Genomic DNA, 27,055 nt, shown 5'->3' on the forward strand with positions numbered 1-27,055 from the left:
CTCGAGGATTTATAACGAGAAAACGAAGCTCTTCCACGACAATTCCATCACGTAGAAGCATTTCGAACCGGGGCATAGGGTCTTACTTTACCGTTCAAGATTAAAGGTATTTCCGGGCAAGCTAAGGTCAAGATGGATTGGACCCTTTGTTGTGATTAAGACCTTTGATCATGGGGCGGTGGAAGTTCAAAGCGAAAAGATGGGACAAATTTTCAAGGTCAATGGGCACCATTTGAAGCCATTCTATGAAGGTTTCAATGCTAATGCTCTTGAAATCATCCATTTGGATGTACCGAGGTGTGGAAGAAAGCAAGGAAGACATCTCACCAAAGATGTTAAAGAATGGCATTTTTGGAAAGCATTGTGCCTTTACCTTTTACAAATCCAAATAAATCATTTTAAAAAGCGTTTTCGGGAATCAAAAAATAAATTTTTGAAAGGTTTCACCCTTCATTACCCGTTTTATTCCAACTTTTGTCAAAATTTTGAAACTGGGCCTTACGCGGATCATTTTGAACTAAAATCAAGTTTTTTTCTTTTGGAAAATCTCATTTTTTTTTGAAGTGCAGGGACGCCATGCGGCCCGCGTGGCTTGGTAGGCTAGATAGTGTGCGGCCCACGTAGGGGATTATGTGACTAATTTGCAACCCGTCCCCAAGCCACATGAATGAATCCATTTCATCTCGTTCAACAAGCGTAGCTAGAACACTGTCCACGCCTAGCCCGCGTGAAGGATTAGTGGTTTGTCTCGCAACTAGATGCGACCTCCATGCAGCCCGCGCCTAGCCCGCGTCGGAGATTCGAACACTTAGCATTTTTTTTTAATCGCCTTAGGTCATGCGGCCTCCATGGGGCCCGACTCTAGCCCGCGTAATGATTTAGAAGGGTAAGTCGCATATCAAGCAACTAGATGCGGCCAACACGCGGCCCCCGCCTAGCTCGCGTGTTGGTTGTTGACTGGATTTTTAAGCTGTTGACTCGTTTGACATTTTTTGACCAAGAGTTTTAATGAATTGACCAAACATTGACCGGGTTTCACCTCTCTTGACGAAGGATTAAAACATCCCAACACCTTTCTTCTTCATTCAAACCCTAACAAATCCTACCATTTTCTATCTAGAGCTCAAGAACACCACAACCCAGTTCTCACAAAAATCCAATTTCCCGGAGTTGTGGGAATCTCGTTAAACCACTGCCATTCTCTCCCATTTTTCATCCTCTACAAACCCCACCCAAAATCTGGCCTGATCTGTGGCCGGATTTCCGGGAGCCACCACCACCTTCTTTCGCATTTTCCGGCCAACTCTGGCTACCATTGGAGATTCCGAGCATGGGGTTTTGTTTATATCATCAAGGGCTTTCTAACCATACCAATTTCCCCCAAAAACTTACCAAATTTTTTCGCTCGATTCTAAGTGCCGCCACTCTAGTCGCCGAAAAATCACGCTGAAGCTCGTAAGCTTGGGGTGCGCCTTGAAGGATCTTTTTGGTGGCTCTAATTCGTTCTGGGTCTAAGCAAATTGGATACCCTCGTTCCTTTAATTTGATTATTATTTTGTTAAATACCTGTTTATTGTTGGAATTGTATCGTCGCCCGTGTGGTCTTTAGTGTGATTTGAATATTATTATTATTGTCAACTTTTTGTCCTGAGACAATGTCTAAACGTGCCAAAAACGGACCTACTTCATCTAAGGGTGGGTCGAAAGGAAAATCTAATGACCCCCCATTTCGTTTGTTGAGTCGTGAACACCGCAAAACATATGACTTTATCGTTTCCAACAAGCGCAAGGTCAAATCAACAAAGTTCCTCCATCGAGAGTCTTTTGAAACTCTCGGAGTGGTTGAGGAAGTTTAAGCACTTTTTGACAACATTGGTTGGGGTCAGTTTCTTCATAATCGTGCAACCACCTACTTTGAGCCAACTTTGCAATTCCTCTCCACATTCCACATTGATGACGATACAAACACCATCACCTTCCAAATGCTAGGCAAGAGTAGGTCATTGACATTTCGGGTCATCAATGCTTTAATAGGTACCCCGGTGGACCACACTTACTCCCAACAGGATCCTTGGCCCGCCACCTTTAACAAACACCATTTTTGGCAACAAATCACTCACGAGCCACGATGCTCATCATATTCCTCCAAGGCTTCCTCAATCATTCATCTATGTTTATGCCTGGCCTACCGAGTCCTTACATGCACCATTTTTGCCCGCTCCGAAGTGGGTCAAATTTCCAAAGCTGAATTATTCTTTCTATGGTGCATGACTCGCGAAAACGGACCCAACCCGGATTTTGCAACATTCTTCTTCACCAAATGCTAAATTCCCACCACTATGGACACCGGGGACATTTTTATTGGCGGCTTGATCACACTCATTGCATCTAGATCCCCACTTCAACTTCTTCTCTCCACCCTCCCATTTGAAAAGGCGATCGAGCCCTCTCGCCTTGACATCCACGCACTCCGGCGGATGCAAATCATCCTCGAATCAGTCGATGGTCACATTTGGAATCTTGATAATCAACCATACCTCATTCTTCCTCATGAGTATATAGGGTGTTTCGAACCAACCGACCCCGAACAATAAGTCATTCCATCCTACTACCCTCCTCCTATGGATTATGAAGATGACTAGTTTCAGCCTCCATAACATTTTGCCCAGCCTCAATTTCAGCCGCAGCAGCAGGGGGGAAACGCGATCCCACCATACTTCCCCCTAACGTCTTCGACCAATTCACCACAATGTTCTCCACCATCCAGCACATCGATAATCAGACATAGGAGAACACTCGAGCTATCCAGTATGTGGTGGCCCGTGTTAATCAGCTGAAGCAGTCCATCCCGCCCACTTCCCGCCAGGTCCAGGATATGTGGGATTACTACTACCGCCACAGACACTTTCCGCCGCCCGACCCTCCAATTTAGGTCATTTCTGCCCTTTCCTTAAGCATTAAGGACAATGCTTGTTCTTAAGCTTGGGGTGAGGCACTTCTCTTTACTTTTACTTTTTCATGCATTTTTTTAGTTAGGTTGCATTTCATTTTAGTTTTAAGCTAATTTGCATTCATTATTTTTTTTTTATAAAATTCCAAAAAGATTTTATTTTCTTCTTTCCTACTTTCTATTTTTGCATAACACTTAGCTTAGGGCATTAGCATTCATGCATTTTTGTTATCTGTTTATTTTCACCCCCCTTGGATACCATGGAACAGGTTCATAATTATTGTATCATTATGGGTCCAGGATCTTGTTGCTATCTCACCTATCGAACCGGGACCACTAGTTGCAGCTTGGAACTTCATACTTGGAATCAGATGCTGGAAGCTTAAAGGGGTAAGTGATCATGGCCAGGTAGTTTCACGAAGAATTATGCATGCAATACTAAAAACTATAGGATATACTACAGCAATGGATGTTCTTAACCTTGCAGTCGATACCGCCGAGAGGATCACACTTGATCATGTTTGAACCGTTAAGATGAAGCACTGGTGCTTGTCCCCGAGTAGAATCCATATCCCGCCTCTTTACATCACCAGATTCTTTTTGCGATTTACTTAGGATTCTAGAGAGTCTTTTAGCCCACATTTGGGCTTTTTCTTTATTTTTGAAAAATCATAAGTTTGAAAAGGAGTGTGCATATTTACGCTCCACACTTGGTCATTTTCACACTTAGACCATTCAGATTATTAGTGCATTACCTTAAAGTTTACTAGTATATCTTTAAAAAATAAGGTATATGGCTGTAATAGTCTTACGTAGGGGACCGGTTCAGTTATTGAACAAATTTTCCTTCATTTTGGTCACCCGGCGTTTGATATTCACTTATATAGGTTTGTCTTATTGTATATAGATCGAGTTGTTTCTTTTCGCAAATTGTTTATGTTAGAGAGACTATTCAGTCAGATACTACGGGAGGTTTGGGTCAACACTTAGTGAATTGATTCCTACAACGGTGCCCGAGTGATAAAACCCAATCACACTTGAGAGTGGCCGACAAACGTGAGATCATGTAAATTTCGTGATAAGAGTGTGCACTTAAAAAAGAAGAGCTCCATACGAGCCCGTCCATTTGCTTTCTCCCTACTACAAATGTTCTTATTTGTTTGCATGTTCCATTGGGGCTATGACTGAGCATCCCTCCTTATTCACCTAGAAGAATTGTCCTAGCTGTGGTTTATGGTCCCATTTTCAACGGATGAAAAAGTAATGAATTAATAGCAAGATTAATTCTGACCATGTTGACTATCGGTGATCAGGTTTCACGGTTCTATCTATTCTTTTTATTTTTCTTAGGATAGTTCATCCTGAGTTCATATTAGTCTTGTCTTACTTGAGGACAAGTCAGGTTTAAGCTTGACGTGATTTGATAGCTTCATTTTATTTACTTCTTTTTATAGTTTATTTAGGCAAATTTCATTTGCATTTTAGTTAATTTCCATGCATATTTTACTTTTTGTTATTTTATGACCATTTCGGGTACTCTCTAGTTTCTTGAGCATTATTGTAGATTTTTTGGAGACTACTAGACCGGGATTTTTGGGAGGCGATTGGACTTGAAGGGCAATAGGGATTTCGAGCTTGATGACTATGGAGGTGATTCATGGAGTGGGCTTGTCGATTTCTTTAAGGCTTGGAAGATTTGAACTTTAAATTACAAGGCGCGGGAGAATTTTCAAATGTGTGGAAATTGCTGATCGGGAGTTTGCAGAAGCTTTGAGAGATTTGGAGAGGCAATTTGGGCTCAAATTGATGAAATATTGAAGAAAAATGGGCTAGAAGTTGATTAGACTCGAACTGGGCCAATGAAATAGTTGTGGGGGCCTAAGACTTGAAGAAGCCCAAAACTCCGTCATACTCACGCGGCCCACGTGGATTCCTAAAGGGGAAATTTCGGGATTTTGTTTAGAGCTCTATTTGGTAAGGTTGTTGTGCCTCTTTAGCCTTATCATGGATATCCGATTTTGACACATTCTCTCTGGAGTTTTGAAGCACTTTGAAGGCCAAGAACCCTCAAGAACTTCATCATTTTCACCTCTTGATTCTTGTTAAATTTTGGGTACAATCTTCACCAATTTTGTTTACTTAAGTTTAGCCATGGTTGGCTAGACAATTTGTGGTTGACTTTGGTGGAATCCTTTGACTAATTGTTGAATGTTGAAGACTCCATGAACTTGTGTTTGAATCTTTATGAAAATGTTTTGTGTTTTAACATCTTATCATTACTTATATGTTTTTATGCGTGATTTTAAATTTTTATGGTGATTAGATGGCTAATTTCTTGATTAAGTAGAGGATCTTCAAATTAGCAAGCAACATGTGATTTTTGTTTTATATTTAATTCACATAATCATAAAAACATTTTCTTGAAATTGTTTATTTAAATCTTAGTTTAACAATTGTTTATTTCAAGTATTTCAAAAAGACCACCCCCCCCCCTTTTTTTTTTAATTCATTGTTATTTTTATAAGTATTTCTACAAAGAGATTTTCATAGAGTTATAAAATTGAACCAATCTCCGTGGATACGATCCCTTTACCACTATACACTATTTTAGTGTGAAAGATTTAGGGTTATTAATTTTGTTGGCCTCGACAACCACCATTATCCCAGATATGATTACATAATTGCCCAGGTGTAACCACGGTGTCCAACATCTAAATACTTTCCTTTTGTTCTTACTGTGATATTGTTTCTCGTATGCATTCATACTTATATACTTTTTATAAAATACATAGATTTTAAAAGTATACTTTTAGTTCAGAGCACTTTGGCCCTATAGTGTTTATATTTGTATATCATGTAAGGTTTCATATACTTAGTTCACTATAAACAATGCTCTAATACCAATCTGTCACAGCCCCAAACCGGAACGGCGGAAACGTTCGGGGGTGGAAGTCGTCATGTATAGTATCACAACAATTGTATAATAGTGATCAAAGCAAATACAACCATTACATTAACAAAATATAGTATTTACATCTTTCATAACATAGTTTGTATGACATCAAAAGGTATAAGAAAAGTATAAAAGACACAACTCTAGAAAGCTCCATCTTCTCAAAATCTTGCGTGTATACCTGTCTTATCGGTTCCCTAAGAATACAAGTGATTTTGAAAGTGTATCAACATTTAATTTGGTAAGTTCATAAATATGTTTTAGTGATGAAAAACTTGTCTTGTATTTACAAAATGCTTGTATGTTTCTCCAGAAAATCCAATATTTTCTATAGTGAATGTAATGTAGTCATGTATGTTCCTTGAAAAATGTATATTATAGTGGTGTATTTATAGCTAGAAAATAGTTCCTTGTATCTATATTTGTATGAATATGACCGGTTACTGTCAGTTATAGCGTAAAGTAGTGTATCACTATAGTGTTTGTATGAAAACTTTAGTATAAATTCCTAGATACCCCAATTGTTGTGTATTATAGAGTACTATAGTTTTATTAAATAATATAAAACTATTGAGGTAGTGTTAATCCCGCAGACATGGGTGTTAGTTATACTGTTGTGAGTTTCATATAACCATGCTTGATATGACCTAGAGACCTCTACGACGTTCTTCAAATGTCCGAAAATTATGACATTTGTCACCCCAGGCGTGCCGGCCTGACTGTAGCTAATTGTCGAGGTACGGGAGTGTCAGTCCTGTATAGATCTATACACAAATCTCACTCTCCCTCCAGGAGACGCTAGTTATACTTTATAGGATTTAGTTCTGTACGCTGATGAATACAACGAAGTAGTGCCCCACAACCTAATATTAACTAGTTTACGTGTAATGTAGTGTAGTAGTGTTTCCTGGTATTTGAATATGTATGTTTAACCTTGTAGTAATGTACTTGTAATATAACATAATTATATTTAAATTATTATCTAGTAGTCTGTACTTGTACCAATGTATTAGAGTAGTGTTTCCCAAACTATACCTAGTATAGTTTGAACAAATGTTTAGATTCTGTGTATTGTACTTAGCAAAATAGTGTAAAGATTCCCAAACTATACCAATTATAGTTTATTAGTAATGTTCTGTAATGTACTGAAAACATTTGCAATCTAATCGTATGAAATTAAAATACCCTTATGCTCGACATATTATAAAAGGGTTGAAATATATAAAATACTTTTAGAAAGTGTAGCGAATGCTCGATTTGAAACAATTGTAAAGGTTTAAAAATGTTTTTATAAACAACAAAGTCCTTGTGTTTTACTTGTATTCCCCTTAAAAATATTAGAAACATTGAAAACGTAGGGCAATGAACTCACCTCCAATGTGGGTTTACTGATATTAGCGAGTGATAGAGATGATCCCCGGGTAAGCGTACACGCACTACTAGAAAAACAGCCTTTTACGACGCGCAAAACACGACGCTCTTTGATTTATGTTACGCATTAGAGAGTGACATTAAAAAAGTATCATCTCTTCAAAAAATTTAAGGATTTATGTCGCGCATTACTGAGTGCCTTTAAATTAGTGTCTCATGTAAAAATATTAAAAACACGGAAGGCACTTGTGCGTCATCTGTGAATGTCGTTTTATATTTTTTTTAAGAAACGCGCGTGTCCGAGGGAAAATGAAATCCCCAAATTTTTTAAACCCCCATCTTCTTCTCCCTCGTCTCCACCCCTCATCCACATCCACTGCCTCCACCCCTCAGCCAAATTACAAATGGATGGTAAATTAAGGTTAAGGGTTTGAGATTTCTTCCAAATCGACCCTCACACCAAATGGTTCGATCTCCTCTCTTTTTACCTTGTTCGTTCTACTGATGCCTCCACCTTCTACCATCGATGTTGATCTTCGAATTAGCAACAAGAAGCCCTAGGGCCTCTTCCTTCACCCACCTCTAGCGCCTCCAACAAGAATCCCTAGGTCCCCCCGCCTTCACCCACGTTCTCACATGTTAAAACACGCCATCCCAAAATTGGAAAAACTAGGGCTTTTGTGCTTTGGATCTCACAGGAAACAAGTTTTCCTCGTCCCCACCTCGCCCATCCAAATTCCTTCTTCTTCAAATGATTAAATGTTCTTACCTCTCAATCGTACCTGAATCGATATCTCTGTCTCTCTTGTGTCTATTCTCTCAACCAAATACACTCGATTCATCTTCTGTTCCGCATACAATGGCCATGCCACCAGTGGCACCCCAGCTACCACCGCTTCAAGCACCGAGTTCCACCCACAATGACTCACAAATCCACCCACCGACTCATGACTAAGTATCGCCGGCTGTGGTGCCCAATTCTTCACCACCATCCCCTTATCCCCAATCCTGCCCTTAAACCCGTCAGGAAGAATCGCATCCAGACCGACTTCTTTACCACCACCGGAATTCGAGTCGGTTTTTTTGTCATCTGGTGGCGGATCTCGAACCACCCACAAGAATCTTTGCTCACTTTTCTCTAAACCAATAGCTATTTCCTTCAACTGCTCCTTCTTCAACACACCCTGACTCCCAAAGCATAAAAACACTACACTTTTAATCGGTTGTGAATTCAACCATTTTAAGCACTCGTTTTCGCTAGGATCCACATGATTGCCACCGGCGATCAAAGGTCCGATGAAATAAATAGGCGGAGTTGGACCGTTGGGGATGCATTTACCTTCCCGGAGCGCGTCAACAGCCCTTTCTTCAAACCCCACGAAGGTGTTTGCCATTGGGGATGTAAATTCATCGTCTTCTTCAAAACACCCTTCCAAATTTCTTAATTTTGTTGCTCTTGGCAATACCGTAAGTTTGTCTTACATGCGCTCTTTTGATCCGACTACTTGCTTTTGTGTTGATTGACTAAGTCAGTGGATCTCTCGATATGTTTTTGTTGCGATCCCTATTTTTGATGGATCTTTTTCTAAATGTAGTTGGGAACTATTTTTGCTTAGATTCCAATTTAGCATATAGGTGATTCAAAACTATTGCTTGCAGCAGAAACTCATCTACTGTTGCTTAATGCCATATGTCGAAGTATTAATTTGCATTATGCTTTCTACTAGATCAAGCTCCACTCATCAACTGCTAGGGGTCTACTGTTTAGCTAATCATGGAGCCAATCTGATCTTGCTAGCCTACCCTTTTGCTTTTTCAGGTTTACCAATTTATGGATCTTAAATAGTTCATTTCTAATTATGGGCTACCAATTGTTCAGAGTACAAGTAAATCAGCAGTTTTGAACAGTTTGATTCGGCATCTTGCTCTGGTATGACCTTCATTTTTCTTTATTTTCATATTCAATCTGGACATATATATTCACTTTATGTTTTTTCTAATTCATTATGATAACAAAACAAGTCATTTCAATTTTCAAATTAAGTTGAGCAGCCAACTGGTGAAGGTGGTGCAACTCGTGCACCTATATGTATTGAATTAAAGAGGGATGGTAACTTAAGCAGCAAATCAATTGTAATGCAGAATTACAGATTGATAGAAAATCCCAACCTGTGTCTGCAAGTAAGTCCTCATGTCATACTTAAGGGCTTAAGCCAATTCGACACACACATACACACACATTTAGTAATAGGGTTCTATATATATATATATATATATATATATATATATACATATATATATATATATATATATATATATATATATATATATGATTATTGAATCTGAATGCTCTTTTTGTCCACCAACAGGTGCTCTTCGACACTCATTACAGGATAGGCTTAGTAAAGTTTCAAACAAGAGTCGGGATGAAATATTTTTGAAGCTTAAAACAAGTTTGGGTGAGTCTGTTTGCTTAAAAATATCAAGAATTTGACAAATGCATCATAGTAATTCGGTTTCTTTTTATACCACTTAGGCTTGATTGTTTGTTTGCTTCATTTTTTTTTTAAAAAAAATTCTATGTTTTTGACATATTCGAGATACAATTTAATTCCTTGTTTGATGTATTTCACTATTCCTAGGGGAGGGTGAATCATAATTCATTTTATTTAGTTTTTTAAATATTTTTAGTTACAATCTTTGCAGGATATCTCTTTAGGAGTCGCGATTGGCTCCTCAACATAAATATCTATGTTTGTTGTACGTGTTTTTTTCTCTGTATATTAAAAGAAAGGTTAATTTAAAGAAATAGCAGCATAATTTAAACAAATACTAACTTTTATTTTAAAATTTTTGTGTTTGTAACTGCAGATTCCATTTGTGTGCTTGTTGGGTGGATCATGGGGCGTCCTTTGGACCTAAATTTTCAACTTTTTGAGACAACAACTCTTATTATGACAGTTCTAGCAGTGGCTTTCATGTTGCAAGTAAGCCTCATATTCATATATTTTTACAAAAATTTGATTAATTAAAATTTTCATTTAAAAATGGTTCTTTTATATATTTGTAGGATGGAACATCCAATTACTTCAAGGGAGTAATTCTTGTGTTTTGCTATTTGATAGTTGCTGCAAGTTCTTTGTACATATAGACCCTCTATCTATACGTAAGTTATAACCATTGTTCTCTTTCATTTGACTTTTGACTAGACCTTTTTTCTTCTACATTGTTTATGGAACTAACTTTTGTCTCTAGTTTTGCAGAAGATAAACCTTAAAGCTTTGAATCCGTCATAAAGAGTTTCAAGTCAATTGTATGTTCTAGTTTGACTTTCCTTGATGGCATATAGTTATTATTATTGCATACTACAACTAACTTACCCGAGATGAATGGATTGCAGTGTTGCCTAGGGCTTTGGTGGCAGGATTTGTGAAAACAGATAAATATTTCCTTTTTGCTTTCGGTGATTTTATATTGAATGCATGTAGTATCACGGAGTTATAAGCAACTAGTTGGTTTGATTCCTTTTTGCTTTCTGAATCTTTTCTAGGTAGTCTTTGGTAATGGAACCGTGGATGTGGTGGTGGTGGTGGTTATCGTGGTGGTGCCCCAGTCAACCAAATCCAAACCTTAATTTAGCTGCTGCTGGGCTTACCCCTGGGTAAGTGAGAGTCAAAAAGATGTTTTTGCCCCTCTTTATTATTATTATTATTATTATTATTATTATTATTATTATTATTATTAATTTAAATTTTTCTCAATCCATGTGGGCTTTATCATTATGAACAAGTTTATGATAAATCTGATGTTTTTGATGCTCTTTATTTTACTGCAGCGGGCAGATGAAATCTGAACAAGAGACCATTATGGCCCAGGCTTAACAACATATAGTTATGCAGGTACTACAGAGTTTATTATTATTATTATTAATTATTATTATTATTATTATTATTATTATTATTATTTATGTACGTTCAATGCTTTGAAACATCATATTTTTATTTGTCGAAAATGGCCTTACAAGTTGGAGGGTTTAATCTTCCCGGATTACCTAGATTACCTGATGAGATTCTAACTAAAGTTTTGTGTTTAACTGAGGTACCTTATGTTTTTTCTATTTTAAAAAGAAAAAATGTAAATGATGTTTAAATAATATTTTTGAGAAAATGTTAGGAGTTGGTTAATGTGGAAAACCTCATTTTGAGAAAATATGATATTTTTGAATAATTTTGGTAAAAGCAAGCATGGTTTTTTTGGTGCAATGAAGGTGATCAATGCTGATAAATTGATGGATGATGGAGAATATGAAGAAATATTAGAGGATATGAGGGAAGAAGGACGGAAATTTGGTAAAAAAAATACTCGAATTGACAACCCTTTTCTGTAAATGATGTTGTGATTGTGGGAGAGGTATTGTGTTTTTCTCTGTTGCTAGGTAACCTTTTCAACAACAGCATTCAACTTAAGCAGGTGAGTAATCAAGATTAAGGGAGACTTGTAATCATGTTTGGCATTCCTTTCCAGTAAGAAACAGAGTTGTATGATTATTTGTTAGTTTTATAGGAATGTATAACACATGTTAGGAATGTATTATTTTTGTTTAACATTTGAATGATTCTTTGTATGACATTATAATTTGTGCGATTTATTTTATTTTTTGAGTATGAAATTTTATTTTATACTATGCAATGGATTGTATTTTTTGTATATTGTATTTTATTTCTATTATAAGAAATTAAATGCAAATTTAATTTAAAAATTAATAAATATATAAATTTATTTTTTTTAAACATTTAAATTTACGATACGCAAAAATGTGTGTCATCTTCATTTATGACATGGCCTTTCTTGACAGGGGCTTTCTTGATACGCATTGCGTGTCATTAACACGCGCGTCGTAAGGTTACGACACGCGAATGCGTGTCGTCTTCCTTTATGACAGGGCCTTCCTTGATACGCATTGTGTGTCGTAACCGCACGTCGTAATTGCGCATCGTAAATGCGCGTCATAAATGCGCGTCGTCTATAGACGACGCGCAAAAGCGCGTCGTCTCTCTTTATGACAGGGCCTTCCTTGACACGCATTTGCGCGTCGTCTGAGCGTTTTACGACGCGCAATGAGCGTCGTAAAAGGCCTTTTTTCTAGTAGTGACGCGAATAATGTTATTCTAAAAATAATTATATTCGACGACGTATTTAAATTAATAATACATTAATGTAAATAATGGGGTGAAATAATAATTTAATTATATACAGAGACTTACAATTAAATTGGAATTTAATTCGAAAATGTTGAAAATGGGGTTTACGATTGGCGATTTTGGTGTTCCCGGTTGGATCTTGAATTATTATGAAGACATGAAGATTGCTTGAATATTTGAATGTGGGTATGAATGTTCTTGGTGAATTGGTTAAGGATTTGAAGATTCTGGGCGTAAACCTTTGAAGATTGAATGGAAATAGGTTGTTCATAGATCAAGATTGAGAGGAAATAGGTTGTTCACAAATGGAAATAGGTTGGTAAATGTGTCAATGATGTGTGTAAGGGGTGTCGATTTAACAACACCCTTAAAACCAAACCTTGTTAAATTATAATATGGATGTGTAGTTTAGTAGGCACATATCTTGTCATAATAAAAAAGTATCTTATGATACATCTCTAGTCTCTCCACTAAAATAATTTGTTTATTAGAAAATAAGACATCATATAATGTGTGTGTGTATATATATATATATATATATATATATATATATATATATATATATATATATATATGCTTTATTATTTATGAACATAAAATGTATGTTTTAAATATCATTCACTTACGGTTATAAACATAATCATACATTGGATATATTCTTGTCAAATATGATACCCTTTTTGTTTGGATGACTAAAAAGCAAGCTAGTTCATCAATTCCAACTCACCTACAAAATGGAAAGCATCATTGTATTAAATCCTTTCATCTTGGTTCCATTAGGCTATGCGACTTACTACCTTTTAAAGGTTTTGCCATGGGTTCAGTGGTCAGGCTTGGCTAGGTAACACTACACCAAAGGAAGTACTAGTTTACTGATCAATGGTTTGGTGGACGACCCTGATCCCTTTTCTCACCCTCTTTATCTTTGTTATATCTCTATCTCTCCAATATTTTACTTGCGGGTGTTAGGCACACCTTGCCTTCAAGTTGGATGTTGGTGTGGGGATGATGATGTGGGGTTTGGGCAAACCATTACCTATGGTCTGATGTCATAAAGAATTTGCCAAAATAAAAAGATACTTGATCGTACCCGAGTTCAATTTTTCAACACTCACTAACTTGAAATTTGACTCTAAAGAGAAGAAGCCAAAGTACACGAAGTGAAGATATGGTCCATGGTTTCATTCTGATTTTTGCATGTTGCTTATTTTAGTGACATCAATACATTTAGTGTAGTCGTGATTCTATTCAAGACAAATTGAGTTCTATTTACTTATATTTCGAGACACGATGTAGTAAGTGCACACTCAGATAGATAATTAGGACTCGGGAGCATGGAGGGTCCGAGGGTAGCGCCCCTGTAGGGTTTCAATGGGTATTGTCGTGGGGAGGGTCCAAAGGGTAGAGCATCTGGCAGTTATTTGTAGGAATGTTTCATTTCACTCAAAATTTCTCCATCAGATAGATAATTAGGACTCGGGAGCATGGAGGATCCGAGGGTAGTGCCCCTGTAGGGTTCTAATGGGTATCGTTGTGGGCGGGGTCCAAAGGGTAGAGCCCCTGATAGTTATTTCTAGGAATGTGTCATTTCACTCAAAAATTCTCCATCTTTTTAACACTTATACTCTATATGGAATTTGCAAATAGATTGAATGAAAAATTATGTATATAATTTACCGAATTTTTCTCTCAACAACACAATAACACAACAAGGTACTCCATGTTTTAGATTCTTATTAGGCATGTAATTAGAATTGTTTTCATGGATTATCATGTGATTTGAATTCGTGTAACCCCAGGCTTAAGACTGAAATACAAATTTTAGAAAGTGTTTATACACAATTCAGGAATTTATCCATGTTTTATCAGTATTCAAAATCCCTAATTATAACATTCAAAATCTAAAATTTTGAAGGAATAACAATGTCTTCATAATTTGTGGAAGACATGAGTTCGAAATTTGAAAAAATAGAAAAGTTTAAAGGAAACAACTATCATTGTTGAAATCACCACTCTGAAAGTTGTTCAAATTTTGAATACCCCTACACTAGAATCCCTAGAAGATAAATTTGTTGAACACACCAGACACCACTGCAAGTGTGATACTAATCACTGCATTCGTTGTAGACACATCTTAAATGGTATATCTGACTCCTATCTGATATCTATTAAAACCATCAATCTATTGAATACCTTTGGGATTCCTTGGAATCCAAGTGTATTGCAGAGGATGCTTCTAGTAAGAAGTTCCTTGTTAGTAATTTCAATAATTACAAAACGGTGGATTTAAGGTTTGTCATGGAACAATATAATGAAATTATACATATAGTCTTATACTTTGGACAATTTAAAATACAAAAGATGAAGATGTATGAGTCTATTTTTGTGTCAAGTTTTATCGAAAAATTACCCCCATCTTGGAAGGATTTCAAGCACATGCTAAAACACAAAAAGGAAGAGTTGTATCTTGTAAAACTCGGCATCTACTTACAAATTAAAGAAGGTCTACGGGTTCAAGAAAGTGGCAGATGAATAAAAAAGGAGGTTCTCAGATCTTTTATCAATAGGGTGGGAGATGGTAACAACTGAAAAAGTAACAATGGTAAGATAAAAAATAAAGGTGACAATCAGAAAGGTTCCAAAAAGAAACCAAAACTTGAGTGTTGGAATTGCAATAAATCTAGTAATATGAAATGTGAATGTCATTTGAGGAAGAAAAAGAATGGTGCAAGCACTTGTAGACCGGTAAAAAAAGATCAAGTTTGAAAACCAGAACATGGTCATAATTTAATTTCTATAACTCCTTATGTTGTATATCATGTAACACTAATTCCAATGGCTTTTTATATGGATAATGATCATGGATGGTGGATAGACTCAGGGGCGACGATTCAAGTACATGAAGATCGTTGTTTTTTGAAAGATTATGAACTAGTAGATTATGGATCGATGCTCTAAATGGGAGATCATAAAAAAACTTGGATTGTAGGTCGCGGTTCTGTGTCCCTAGTAATTAGTTATGGAAAATAATTTTTTTTTGGAAATGTAATACATGTTGCTAAGGTTAGGAAGAACTTGGTATCCGATGGAATATTAAATAAATTCGGTTATAAAAAAGTGTATGAGTATGATAAATATATGTTAGCAAGGTGTGGTCTATTTGTAGGGTTTGGGTATTTTACGAATGACATGTTTAAGTTGAATGTAAATGATACTATTTTAGTTATATATATATATATATATATATATATATATATATATATATATATATATATATATATATATATATATATATATATATATATATATATATATATATATATATAAATGACTTGTTTTAGTGTTGATGATTCTACCTTTGGATTGCTCGTTTAGGACATGTACATTATAAAAGAAAGCTTGAAATGACCATAAATGGATTAATTTGACCTTTTAACGTGGACATACAAAAGTTTAAAACTTGTATGCTAAATAAGATCACTAGACAAACTTTTCGAAATGTAAAAAATAATTCTATTATGCTTGAAATTAATACATAGTGATAAATGTGATTTTCATACAACTCCATCCTTAGGTAATAAGAAATATATTGTTATGTTTATAGAATGACTCAATCAGAAGACTTTGTACTGCTAGAGGTGGTGAGTATTACGATCATAGTTATTTTTATTCTTTAGGAATCATACATGAAACTAGAGCTCCATATGCTCATAAAAAATGGTATATCTGAGAGGAAAAATTGAATTCTCAAGGAAATTATGAATTTTATGTTTCAGATTTGGGATTGAGTGGTGGGTTCTATAGAGAGCATATGTAAACAGCTTGTTATCTATTGAATAAGGTTCCAAACAAAAGGAAAAAATAACTCCTTATGAACAACAATACAAAATGAAACCAAACTTAGGCTATCTTAAGCTTCGGGTTGACGGGTAGTTACAACTACCTAAACCCCAAATGAAAATTTGGGTGAAAAAGGTGTGGATTGTATCTTCATTGGTTATGATGAATACTTCAAGGTTCATATTTTATATTAGAACCTAGTGATTACGTTTTAATTAATTCATGTTATAGAATGAAGAGATGCACTATTTGATGAAAAATGTTCTCCACCCAAACATATAACGAAATACATGGATCCTATTTGTAATGAATTAACAAAAAAGTTGAAGTTGTACCTAATGCACATAAATCACTTAACCTTCATAAAAGGAAATGAGAAAGAAAGTATATACCTTTCAGACCTGATTTTCAGTTGTATCTGGTGGAGGGTTGTAGAGATGAGATTGCATATCAATATTCTTATTTTTGTAGAATTGAAGAATAACCGAAAACATTTGATGATGAAATGAGCTCTCAAGATGCTACTTTTTATGAAATTAGCAATTAATGATGTAATGGATTCCATCATGGGAAATAACATGTGCGTCTTGTCTCATCTTCTTCTCGGATTTAAACCTTTAGGTTGCTAGTGATTTTTTGTAGGGAGATTAAAGTTGATGGATCAATTGACTATTTTAAGGCTCGATTGGTTATTCAAGGTTTTAGACAAAAACATGGAATTTACTACTTTGATATTGTTGTAACACCAGACTATTCAATATAAAGTACACCTAATTTTTTTTCCATGGTTATAACATAACATAGTGTACATTTACTAAGCCATAAGTGCAAGTAGTTACCATAAATACAAACATACAAAATATGTCCATGGATCAAGTCGAGTTTACAATGTCTTTCCCTTTTGTGCTTATTACTAAATCTTATAGCAACCAACATCAATCAAGGGTAAGCTTAGATGATTAGTGAGTAATAATAAATAAAATCTAACAAATTCAACATCATATATATATATATATATATATATATATATATATATATATATATATATATATATATATATATCAGCTATAAAAGTACCAAGATAATTTCTAAATTTTGTCAAGTATTTACACCGATAAATATTGACTTGACACATAATTCACACTATAAAATTCGAATTGAAACACATCAAGTGACACTAATATATACCGACTAGACAAATAGCAAGTCACATTAATGAATATTGACTAGACACATAACAAGTTACATTAATGAATATCGACTTAACACATAACAAATCTGCATGTCTCATCATTTCTATCATGGTTCTTGAGTGTTGACACCAATGAATAAATCTTAGTTTCGCCATATAGACTTTGTCATTTACTTGCCACTTGTCTCACCATTTCCGCCATGTTTATTGACTCGAGTGAATAAGTTTGATTTTCTCCATGTAGACTATATCATTTACTCGCACCATGTGTGACATCCCCTAATTTCTCGGCCAGAAAAGACCGATTTAATTTATGCTTTTCAAAATAAAATCAGAGAAATCTTTTTAAAAGATGTTGCGGAATTTGTTCCCAAAAGAAAACATGATAAAAGTTTATCAAAACCTTCTTTAAGAAATGTATAGTTTCATTTCATATCAAAACCTCGGGATGTCATGTTCTGATACAGATCAAAAGCATAAACAAGACATTATAAGCCTTTCAACAGTTATTTACAACTACTGACCTACAATCCAAAAATCTCTCATCGTCCTCCAACTATGCTCGGGGTCCACTACCTGTATTCATAAAAATGAGTGGGTCAGGCTTAGGAGCCTGGTGAGCATATAGGGTTTTCAACCCACATTAATAATCTACTTATTAAGTTCACCAATCAATAATAACCTTAATTACCCATTCCCATTGTCCTCACTTTATGTCCCTAAACACCTATCACAAGGGACCTAGCCTAAGGAATATCATCGGGATAGACACTATTGCTAAGGGGTTTCCTCAGCCATACATGTCCTAAAGGTAACCATGAGGGGGATGGAGTACGCCAATCAACATTTAATTCATCAACACCTACCTGCTAGTGTTCCACTGGACTGTCTAGAAAGGTCCGTGGTCGTCATCTATACTCCGCTAGATAACTTCACCGATAACACCAACAAAAACACCGACACCGAGGCCTCTCATCATTTTTAACACCCACCAACTATTTTGTCTACCCATGTTCTACCCAACATATTTGTAGATAAAATACATATACAGTTTAAAACTTGTATAAACCATCAACTCAATAGTCACCTCAAAAAAACAATTAACATATTTACACATAACACGTATTTCAAGGTAAATACTTCATATCTATGTGTAAATTGAAAGTAACTACACACTCACATGTTCTGATGAAAATCGGGCAGCAATTCGTTTCCTAAAATGATCGTTTCTAATAAAACCAGGAGTTTTATTGAGAAAACGGGCTCTGCAAAAGTCGGGCTTCGAAACCGAAAAGATAAATTTTCCGGCCTCACGAGCACGTCGTGGCGTATTACGGGGGTTACAATCGATATCGGGGCTTCGGGGAAGGTTAAGGTGAAGAAAAGATGAAGAAAGGGGTGAAAAATGGCAACTTTTCAAAAGTATCCGAGAAGGCTCGCAGGAGGCTTCTATTTATAGGAGGTCCGAAGTCGGCTCCGGTGGTGGGGTTTGCAAGCGAAGGTGCGCAGGTGGCAACACGTGCGAAGGCCTCGGTGGCAGCTGCTGATTGGACCGCGGACTCGTGACCCATGAGCAAGGCACGGAGGCTAGGCGGTGCGAGGCTTGGATTGGTCAGTAGCCTCGGTTCGGACAGATGCCAGCTTCGGATTGGGCCTCCTCCTCGGACGAATCAGAATCCGACACGCAGCTACTGTTCATGCGAGGGAAGGTGACACGTGGCTTCGCGTGACTCACCAATTTCGGACACGTGGCACTCTTTCAGCGAAGGTGACGTGGGAAAACGTGACTATGCGAATTTTCTCGATTTTCGCGCCAAAACTTCTAAAACCATAGCTTTCGCATACGAGCTCCATTTTTGACGTTCTTTATATGCACGCGTAGCTAAATTTACGCTCTACAACTTCCGTTTAGACTTCATCGGCTAATTTTGAATTTAATTTTTTTATTATTATTTTTAACAGACCGGGACAGGAAATCCGTTAAAAATTCATAACTTCTTCATCCGAAGTCCGTTTTCGTTAGACTTTTTACCGTTGTGCTACTAATGACGAGACTTTCAATTCCCGTTTAGGTTGTGTCGGCTAAAAATCGCTCGATCTAAAATTCGAGTTTTTAGCCGTCTACTGCTAAGTTGAAACTTCGAAAAATCATAACTTCCTCATACAAAGTCAGATTTGGGCGTTCTTTTTATCAAACTTCTAGGTTTAACGAATACTACGACTTTCGTTTAGATTACTAAGACTAAAAAGTACTATATCAAAAACTCACTTTTTACGACATTCAGCGTCGTGCCGATTTTGTTGCGAAACTTCAACAGGCCATAACTTCTTCGTTATAACTCGGATTTCGGTATTCTTTATATCCCCGAAATCCTTGTTTGGACCACTACAACTTTATCTAAAGATATCGGCTTTATATCACACTTTAATTTTGACGCTTATTTTTATTCTTAATTAATTAAACCATAATAATTAAGCATAAAACACATAATTCACATAATAATCACATAATTCCTTTTCATTTCTTCAAAATGAGTTACAAAGGTTAACCTAGACTATCACCTCAATATAAATGCCTAAGCTAGAAACTCGAGTGTTACAATTCACTCCCCTTTGGATGATTCCGTCCCCGGAATCACATATCACCAAACAACTGCGGGTAGCGACTCATCATGTCACTCTCAGTTTCCCAAGTGAGATTTGGTCCATTCGTATGTTTCCAATGCACAAGCACTAAATCGAACATCTTGCGTCACAAGTTCATAGTCTTACGGTCAATGATTGCCTCAGGTTCTTAGATCAACCTCTTGTTTTCTTCCAACCTTAATTCATAAATCAGAATTATGTCGGGCACATCTCTAGTAAACTTTCTCAAATAACACACATGAAAGTTGTTATGAATACCCTCCAGTTCTTCCGATAACTCTAGCTTGTAAGCTTGATTCCCGATCTTCTGAAGAACTTTGAACGGTCCAATAAACCTTGGACTCAACTTTCCTCATTTCCCAAATCTTATAAGTCCCTTCCATGGCGAGACTTTAAGTAAAACCGAATCTCCAACTTCAAAGGTTATCGGTTGTCTTTTCTTGTCAGCATAACTCTTTTGTCGATCTTGAGCAGCTAACATCCTTTCCCTTATCACTTTCAACTTTTCAGCAGTCTCATGGACTATTTCAGGTCCCATAAACTGCTTTTCTCCACCTTCCAGCCAACATGATGGCGTTCGACACTTTTCCCCATACAAAGCGTGATAAGGTGCCATCTTAATGCTTGAGTGGAAACTATTATTATAGGAGAATTCTACTAGAGGTAAATGTTCATCCCAGTTACCTTGGAATTCTAGGGTACATGCTCTCAGCATATCCTCCAATGTTTGAATCGTTCGTTCGCTCTGACCATCGGTTTGCGGATGGTAAGCTATACTCAAACACAACTTAGTACCCAATTCCTCTTGTAGACTCCTCCAAAACCTTGAGGTAAAACGGATGTCACGATCAGATACAATCGTTAGCGGAACACCGTGAAGCCTCACAATTTCCTTCACGTAAGAATTCACAAGTTTATCCATAGACCATTTCTCTTTGGCTGCTATGAAATGCGTACTCTTAGTGAAGCGATCAACGACCACCCAAATCATGTCGTGACCATTCCGTGTTCTGGGCAGTTTAGTCATAAAATCCATGGTGATGTCTTCCTATTTACCTATGGGTACGGGTAAAGGTTCTAAACTCCCATACGGTTTTTGATGTTGTGCCTTAACCCTAGAACAAGTTACACACTCGGCCACATACTTAGCAACATCGAGCTTCATCGTCGGCCACCAATAATAGGGTTTTAGATCCCTATACATTTTTGTACTGCCGGGATGAATCGAGTACATGGTCTTGTGAGCTTCTTCCATCAGAAGATCTCTTACTCCTCCCGTCTTAGGAACCCAAATTCTATCTTGGAATACCTTCAACCCTTGGTTGTTTGTACCGAACAATAATTTTTTGCCCAAACGTTCTTCCTTTCAGTCATTTTTCTCTAAAGCTTCCTCTTGAGCTTTCTTTATACTTTCCAAAATTGTCGAGACAACTTCAATTCTCAACGCTCTTGGCCTTTTCTTTTCAAGGTTTACCTTCCGATTGAGAGCATCAGCAACAACATTTGCTTTACTAGGGTGGTAAAGTATCTCACAGTCGTAGTCCTTGAGTAACTCTAGCCAGCGTCGTTGCCTCATGTTCAATTCCTTCTGATTAAAGAGATATTGGAGACCCTTATGATCAGTGAAAAGTTTACAATTTGTGCCATAAAGATAATGCCTCCATATCTTTAAGGAAAATACTACCGCTGCCAACTCCAGATCATGAGTGGGGTAGTTCTTTTCATGCTCCTTCAATTTCCTCGATGCATATGCTATCACCTTATCCCTTTGGGTCAGAACACAACCTAACCCAACTCCAGACGCATCACTATAAACTGCAAAGTCATCAACTCCTTCAGGCAACGAAAGAATTGGCGCTTCACACAATCTCTTCTTCAACTTCTCAAAGGCTTCCTTATGCTTCTCATTCCAAGCATAAGTAGCTCCTTTGTGGTTCAAAGCTGTTAATGGAGTAGCAATCGAAGAAAAGCCTTGCATAAACCTTTGGTAATATCCAGCTAATCCTAAAAAGCTTCGAATCTCCGTAGGGCTTTTTGGTTGTTCCCACTTCATCACAGCTTCAATCTTTGCTGGGTCAACCATTATTCCTTCTTGGTTAACCACATTACCTAAAATTGGACTTCTTGAATCCAAAATTCCCATTTGGAGAACTTTGCATACAACTTCTCCTTTTTCAGGACTTCTAGCACTTCACGCATATGCTTTTCATGGTCCCGCTTGCTTTTCGAATAAATCAAGATATCGTCTATGAATACTATCGTGGATTTATCTAAGAATGGTTTACAAACCCTATTCATCAAATCCATGAAAGCTGTTGGGGCATTGGTTAGTCCGAACGATATAACCAAAAATTCATAGTGTCCATATCTTGTTCTAAACGCAGCCTTTTCGATATCCTACTCTCTCATCTTTAGTTGATGGTATCCCGACCTAAGATCGATCTTCGAGAAATAGCTCAAACCCTGTAACTGGTCGAACAGGTCGTTGATCCTTGGCAACGGGTATTTATTCTTTATCGTCACTTTGTTCAGCTCTCTGTAATCAATGCACATTCTCATGCTCCTGTCTTTCTTCTTTACAAATAACACAAGGGCTCCCCAGGGTGATGAACTAGGTCGAATGAAACCTTTGTCCATTAACTCCTAAAGTTGTGTCATAAGTTCTTTCATTTCCATTGGCACTAATCGATATGGTTCTTTTGCTATCGGCATCGTTCCTGGTAACAAGTCGATACGAAATTCTACTTGTCGATCAAGGGGCAATCCAGGAAGATCTTCGGGAAAGACTTCCGGATAATCACACACCACCAGAATGTCCTGCACCTCCTTCTTCTCCTTCTTAGCATCGATCACGAACGCTAGATATGATGTACATCCCTTGGCCAAACACTTTCTTGCTTTCATTAGGGAAATGATTCCAGAGTTTACTCTGCGGTTGTCTCCGTACACCATCAACGACTCTTTCCCTGGAGGGTTTACTTTTACTATCTTGTTTCTACATAATATTTCTGCATCGTTGGCGCTAAGCCAATCCATTCCTAAAACTATGTCGAATCCATTTAACTCGATAGGCAATAATTCCTCATGGAACTTATTCCCATCCAAGTCAATGAGGATGTTTTTCATATGATGGCTAACAGGTACAAACTTGCCACTAGCAATCTCGACTAATAAAACATTAACTAGCCTATCTACAGGCAAAGCTAGCTTTCTACCAAATTCATGCGATATAAAGGAGTAATTGGCTCTAGAATCAAACAATTTGGGCAGGCAATTCGTTTACGAGAAAGGTACCTGAAGCGACATCGACTTCTTCTTTCGCAGCTTCGAGTGTCATCTGAAAGGCTCTCGCCTTTGGCTTTGGTGGTAGATTGGGTTTTGCTGCGTCCTTCTTCTTCGGGCAATCCCTCAAAATATGCCCTTCTTCATTGCACCCAAAACATACGTTCTTATTGAAGGTGCATTCATTGGCATAATGCCCAGGCTTTCCACATTTGTAACAAGTGACTTCCACGCTGCACTTCCCAGCATGTTTCTTCTTACGCTTGTCATACCACTTGGCTTCGGCTCCTCCTCCAAATTTTCTCGAACCAGTCTTCGAGAATTTTTTCTTTTTATTGGAACCTGAAGTTCCTTCAAACTTTCTCTTTTCTTAAACCTTGCTGGCGGCTCTCCCTTTTATCATATCTTCAACAGACTTGGCAGCCAAGATAGTTGCCTCCAAAGTAAGTGTCTGGCATACTGGCACCGCGTACTCCCATGGAAGTCCCTTTGCATACCTGTCAATTTTTGCCAACTTGATGTGTGTAAAATGCACTTGTTTTATTCCTACTTTTTATTAATAAATTTAGCACACAAAGGCAGTGAACCTGTCTTTTAGTGGTATAGTTGGGTAAATAGGATGTTGATCTCAGCGAACGGAAAAATTAAACTAATAGCTAATTTTAACTAAGCAAATAATGAATGTAAAAAGGTTTTTTCTCTAGTTTTGCAAGACTAGAAATCTAAACACACCATAAAAGCACTTAATGAACTAATTAACTAAAGCAAAGAACTAATTCACCAAATTTGATAAAGCTGTTTCTATTTAGGTTCAACCAATTCACTCCTATGGTTATTTTGTATTTATGATAGATTAATTGCTATTGGCTACCAACTATAGTGGTTAGGTTCATGTTCATTACTCCTAACCCTTAGAAAATCAATTAATTCAAGCGGTGATCAAGTGTTTAAACTAATTAATTCCCTAGATTAATGATTTGGATTAAATAAGATTTGTAGTGGTTAATCAAATTAGTAGTTCAATTAACCTCTTGTTTGTTGGTTTCTCAAACAAGCTCACACATTAATCTACCCATTACCTTGTTATTCTTAGTTTCATAATCATTATTCCTAAGCATATGATTAAGTGTTCACATAGACATATGAGGTTAACAATTAAGAGATGTTCACGCAGCTTAATTGTCTTCCAATTAACAGAAAATAGTTGTGATTAATGCATAAGGTTCGTTAACAAACTTAATTTAATAAATCACCAATAAACAATCAATCAAAAGCTAAGTATTAAACCATAGGAGTTCCTTGGTATTCCCCAAACAGAAACAAAATCGTATTTAGCTCATAGTTGCAGTAAAATGAACACAAAAACAAGTTTAACTAGATTAAACAATCTTAATTCCTCAAGCTAAGTGGAATGATTAACCTAGTTGCTTGGATTCTTCAAGAGATTGAAGATTAGAGTTCCTCAGCGCCTTCCAGGGTTCTCAATCGCAGATGGATCTTCAAAAAACACCAGAAAAGTAGTCCCATCGGATAAAGGCTCGGTTTTTATAGCTATCTCAAAACAGGGTGTACTCGGCAAGTAGCAGACCCAACTCGCCGAGTAGGCTCGTAATTATCCGTCTTAAATCAGGATTCGTAGCTTATCTTCTGGAATATTCCAATGGACTCGCCGAGTAGGCTCGTGTACTCGCTGAGTAGGAAAGCTTTTGTCCCTCAATCTTCATTCTTTGGTCTCTAATTGCTTCCCCTTGTTCCCTTTCACTCCCAAGCATGTCTTTTGGACTGAAAACAAAATTTAAACAGTTTTAAGTACCTTTTGTCCACATTATTCACATAATTAGTTAAAAAGGAATGAAAATGTATGCTAAATAATTAACTAATTATGCACATATCAAAATACCCCACACTTGACTTTTGCTTGCCCCCAAGCAAAACTAAATTTTAAACATATTAGAATCACATATGACAATTCCAATCTAACCCAGCCATTATGCCAAGACCGCAACGCATGCATTTGTGTCTAAAATTTTCCTAAGTAGCCCCCATACTCCAACTACTCACAATCCTCATAAACATTCGCCCGCTCACCCCGAACTATGCTCATTTTATGCAACCCTCCGAATCCATCCGCATAAAACCTCTTACCCTCAAGGTATTTTTAGTTGAGCATCCCAAGCATACATAATCTAGAATTACAACTTTTTGATACCACTATGGAGCTTTTTTTTAATTCTTCACTTCCTTGATAATTTGATCTTTGATCTCTTTAAATTCACCACTTTTATTGTTTGATTTTTGGTATCTTCAACTTTTTGAATTTCTTGGAATTTTGACCTTTTGATCTTTACTTTATTTGCTCCAAAATTCTTCAAACTTTTCTTACAATTCTCTCTTTTTTTTTACATGTACCTCTCTTTTTTCACTCAAAAACCTACATGCTTAAGCAGGGGCGCTCAACCTCAACCTTTATTGGCTAACGATAATAATTTTCCTGGATACATTTCAGGTTTAGGCTGCTAAACATATTGCATCCCTCGGGCTGAGCGGGGTCGTGTTTTTGTCCTATGATTTCACTGGAATAAGGAAGCCACAAATACACTAGAACGTGTATAGGCTCAACTAAACATTTGGGTTTTCATGCAATCATCAACATAATTCTAACTTGGAATCCTAATATGCTTTTACCAAAATTTTCTAATTAAGTCCTAAGTAATAATTTTGGTATGCAAAATTTTTTAAAATTAGCCTAAATTAAGATTCTAAATTTTCTAATATGTGACCAACCCCCTACCCCACACTTAATTTATGCAATGCTCTCATTGCATATTATGCAAAAAAAATAAAAATGCAAGTATATAGAAGGAATTGGAACAAACTCCCCTGGGGTAGCAGTCGATAGGTTGATACTCTCTTCTTCAGCTCCTTCTTCTCTTGACTTTAGCCATGGGAACAGCTCATCCATGGCTCGGGTGTCATGCGTCTTGTGTGGTTGACAGCTCGAAAATTTCACGGAGCAAGCTTCTTAGAAAATCTCCAGTAACAATTCTTGACAAAAAGTGGATAAATGTTGCAGTGAAATTGCTCAAAACAGCTCTGGAAATCAAAAATTGCCAGTCTACTCGGCGAGTAGTGACGTGTCCTCGGCGAGTATCTCTTGACTTGGAACTATATCGTGTAATATCTCAGGTACTCGCCGAGTAGAGTTTGTGCACTCGGCGAGTAGGCGCTGTATTGCCAAAACTAATCCAGCTCATGCTCCTTTTGACTCAGGTTTTGAAATTGGAAATTTCACTGACCCTCACTCTAAATCCTTCAACAGCAACACTCTCAATTACTCTCGACTCTAACGGACTCAATCCTATGGACAAAACTTTGTACTTTTCTTGACCATCTCTCATTCCTTACTTGACCCTCAACAACTTAGTATGCTTCCTAATCCTCCATCCCTGAAAAATAAACAACTAAAAGTGAAAGTAATAACCATCCCAACCAAAAAAAATAAAAATCATCCAAGTTTTAACATTTGTTCAAAACATAACATCGCAAAAACACAAAAACATAAATAAAGTCTTCAGTCTTCTTCTTCCATCTCGGCTCCTCCTGCGCTACTTCCTCCTTCT

General features: G+C 36.9%; 1 protein-coding gene across 1 annotated transcript; it reads right to left on the reverse strand.

The window, feature by feature from the left end:
• Positions 1-1,184: 1,184 nt before the first annotated feature.
• Positions 1,185-8,668, reverse strand: LOC128125963 (UDP-glycosyltransferase 88B1-like). Its single transcript, XM_052763625.1, has 2 exons — positions 8,057-8,668; positions 1,185-1,361 (listed from the first exon to the last, which is right to left on the reverse strand). The coding sequence occupies exons 1-2, from the start codon at positions 8,666-8,668 to the stop codon at positions 1,185-1,187; spliced, it is 789 nt and encodes a 262-aa protein (XP_052619585.1).
• Between the last annotated feature and the right edge of the window lie 18,387 nt (positions 8,669-27,055).

The sequence above is a fragment of the Lactuca sativa genome, chromosome 5, assembly GCF_002870075.4.
Source record: "Lactuca sativa cultivar Salinas chromosome 5, Lsat_Salinas_v11, whole genome shotgun sequence".
Lineage (NCBI taxonomy): Eukaryota > Viridiplantae > Streptophyta > Magnoliopsida > Asterales > Asteraceae > Lactuca > Lactuca sativa.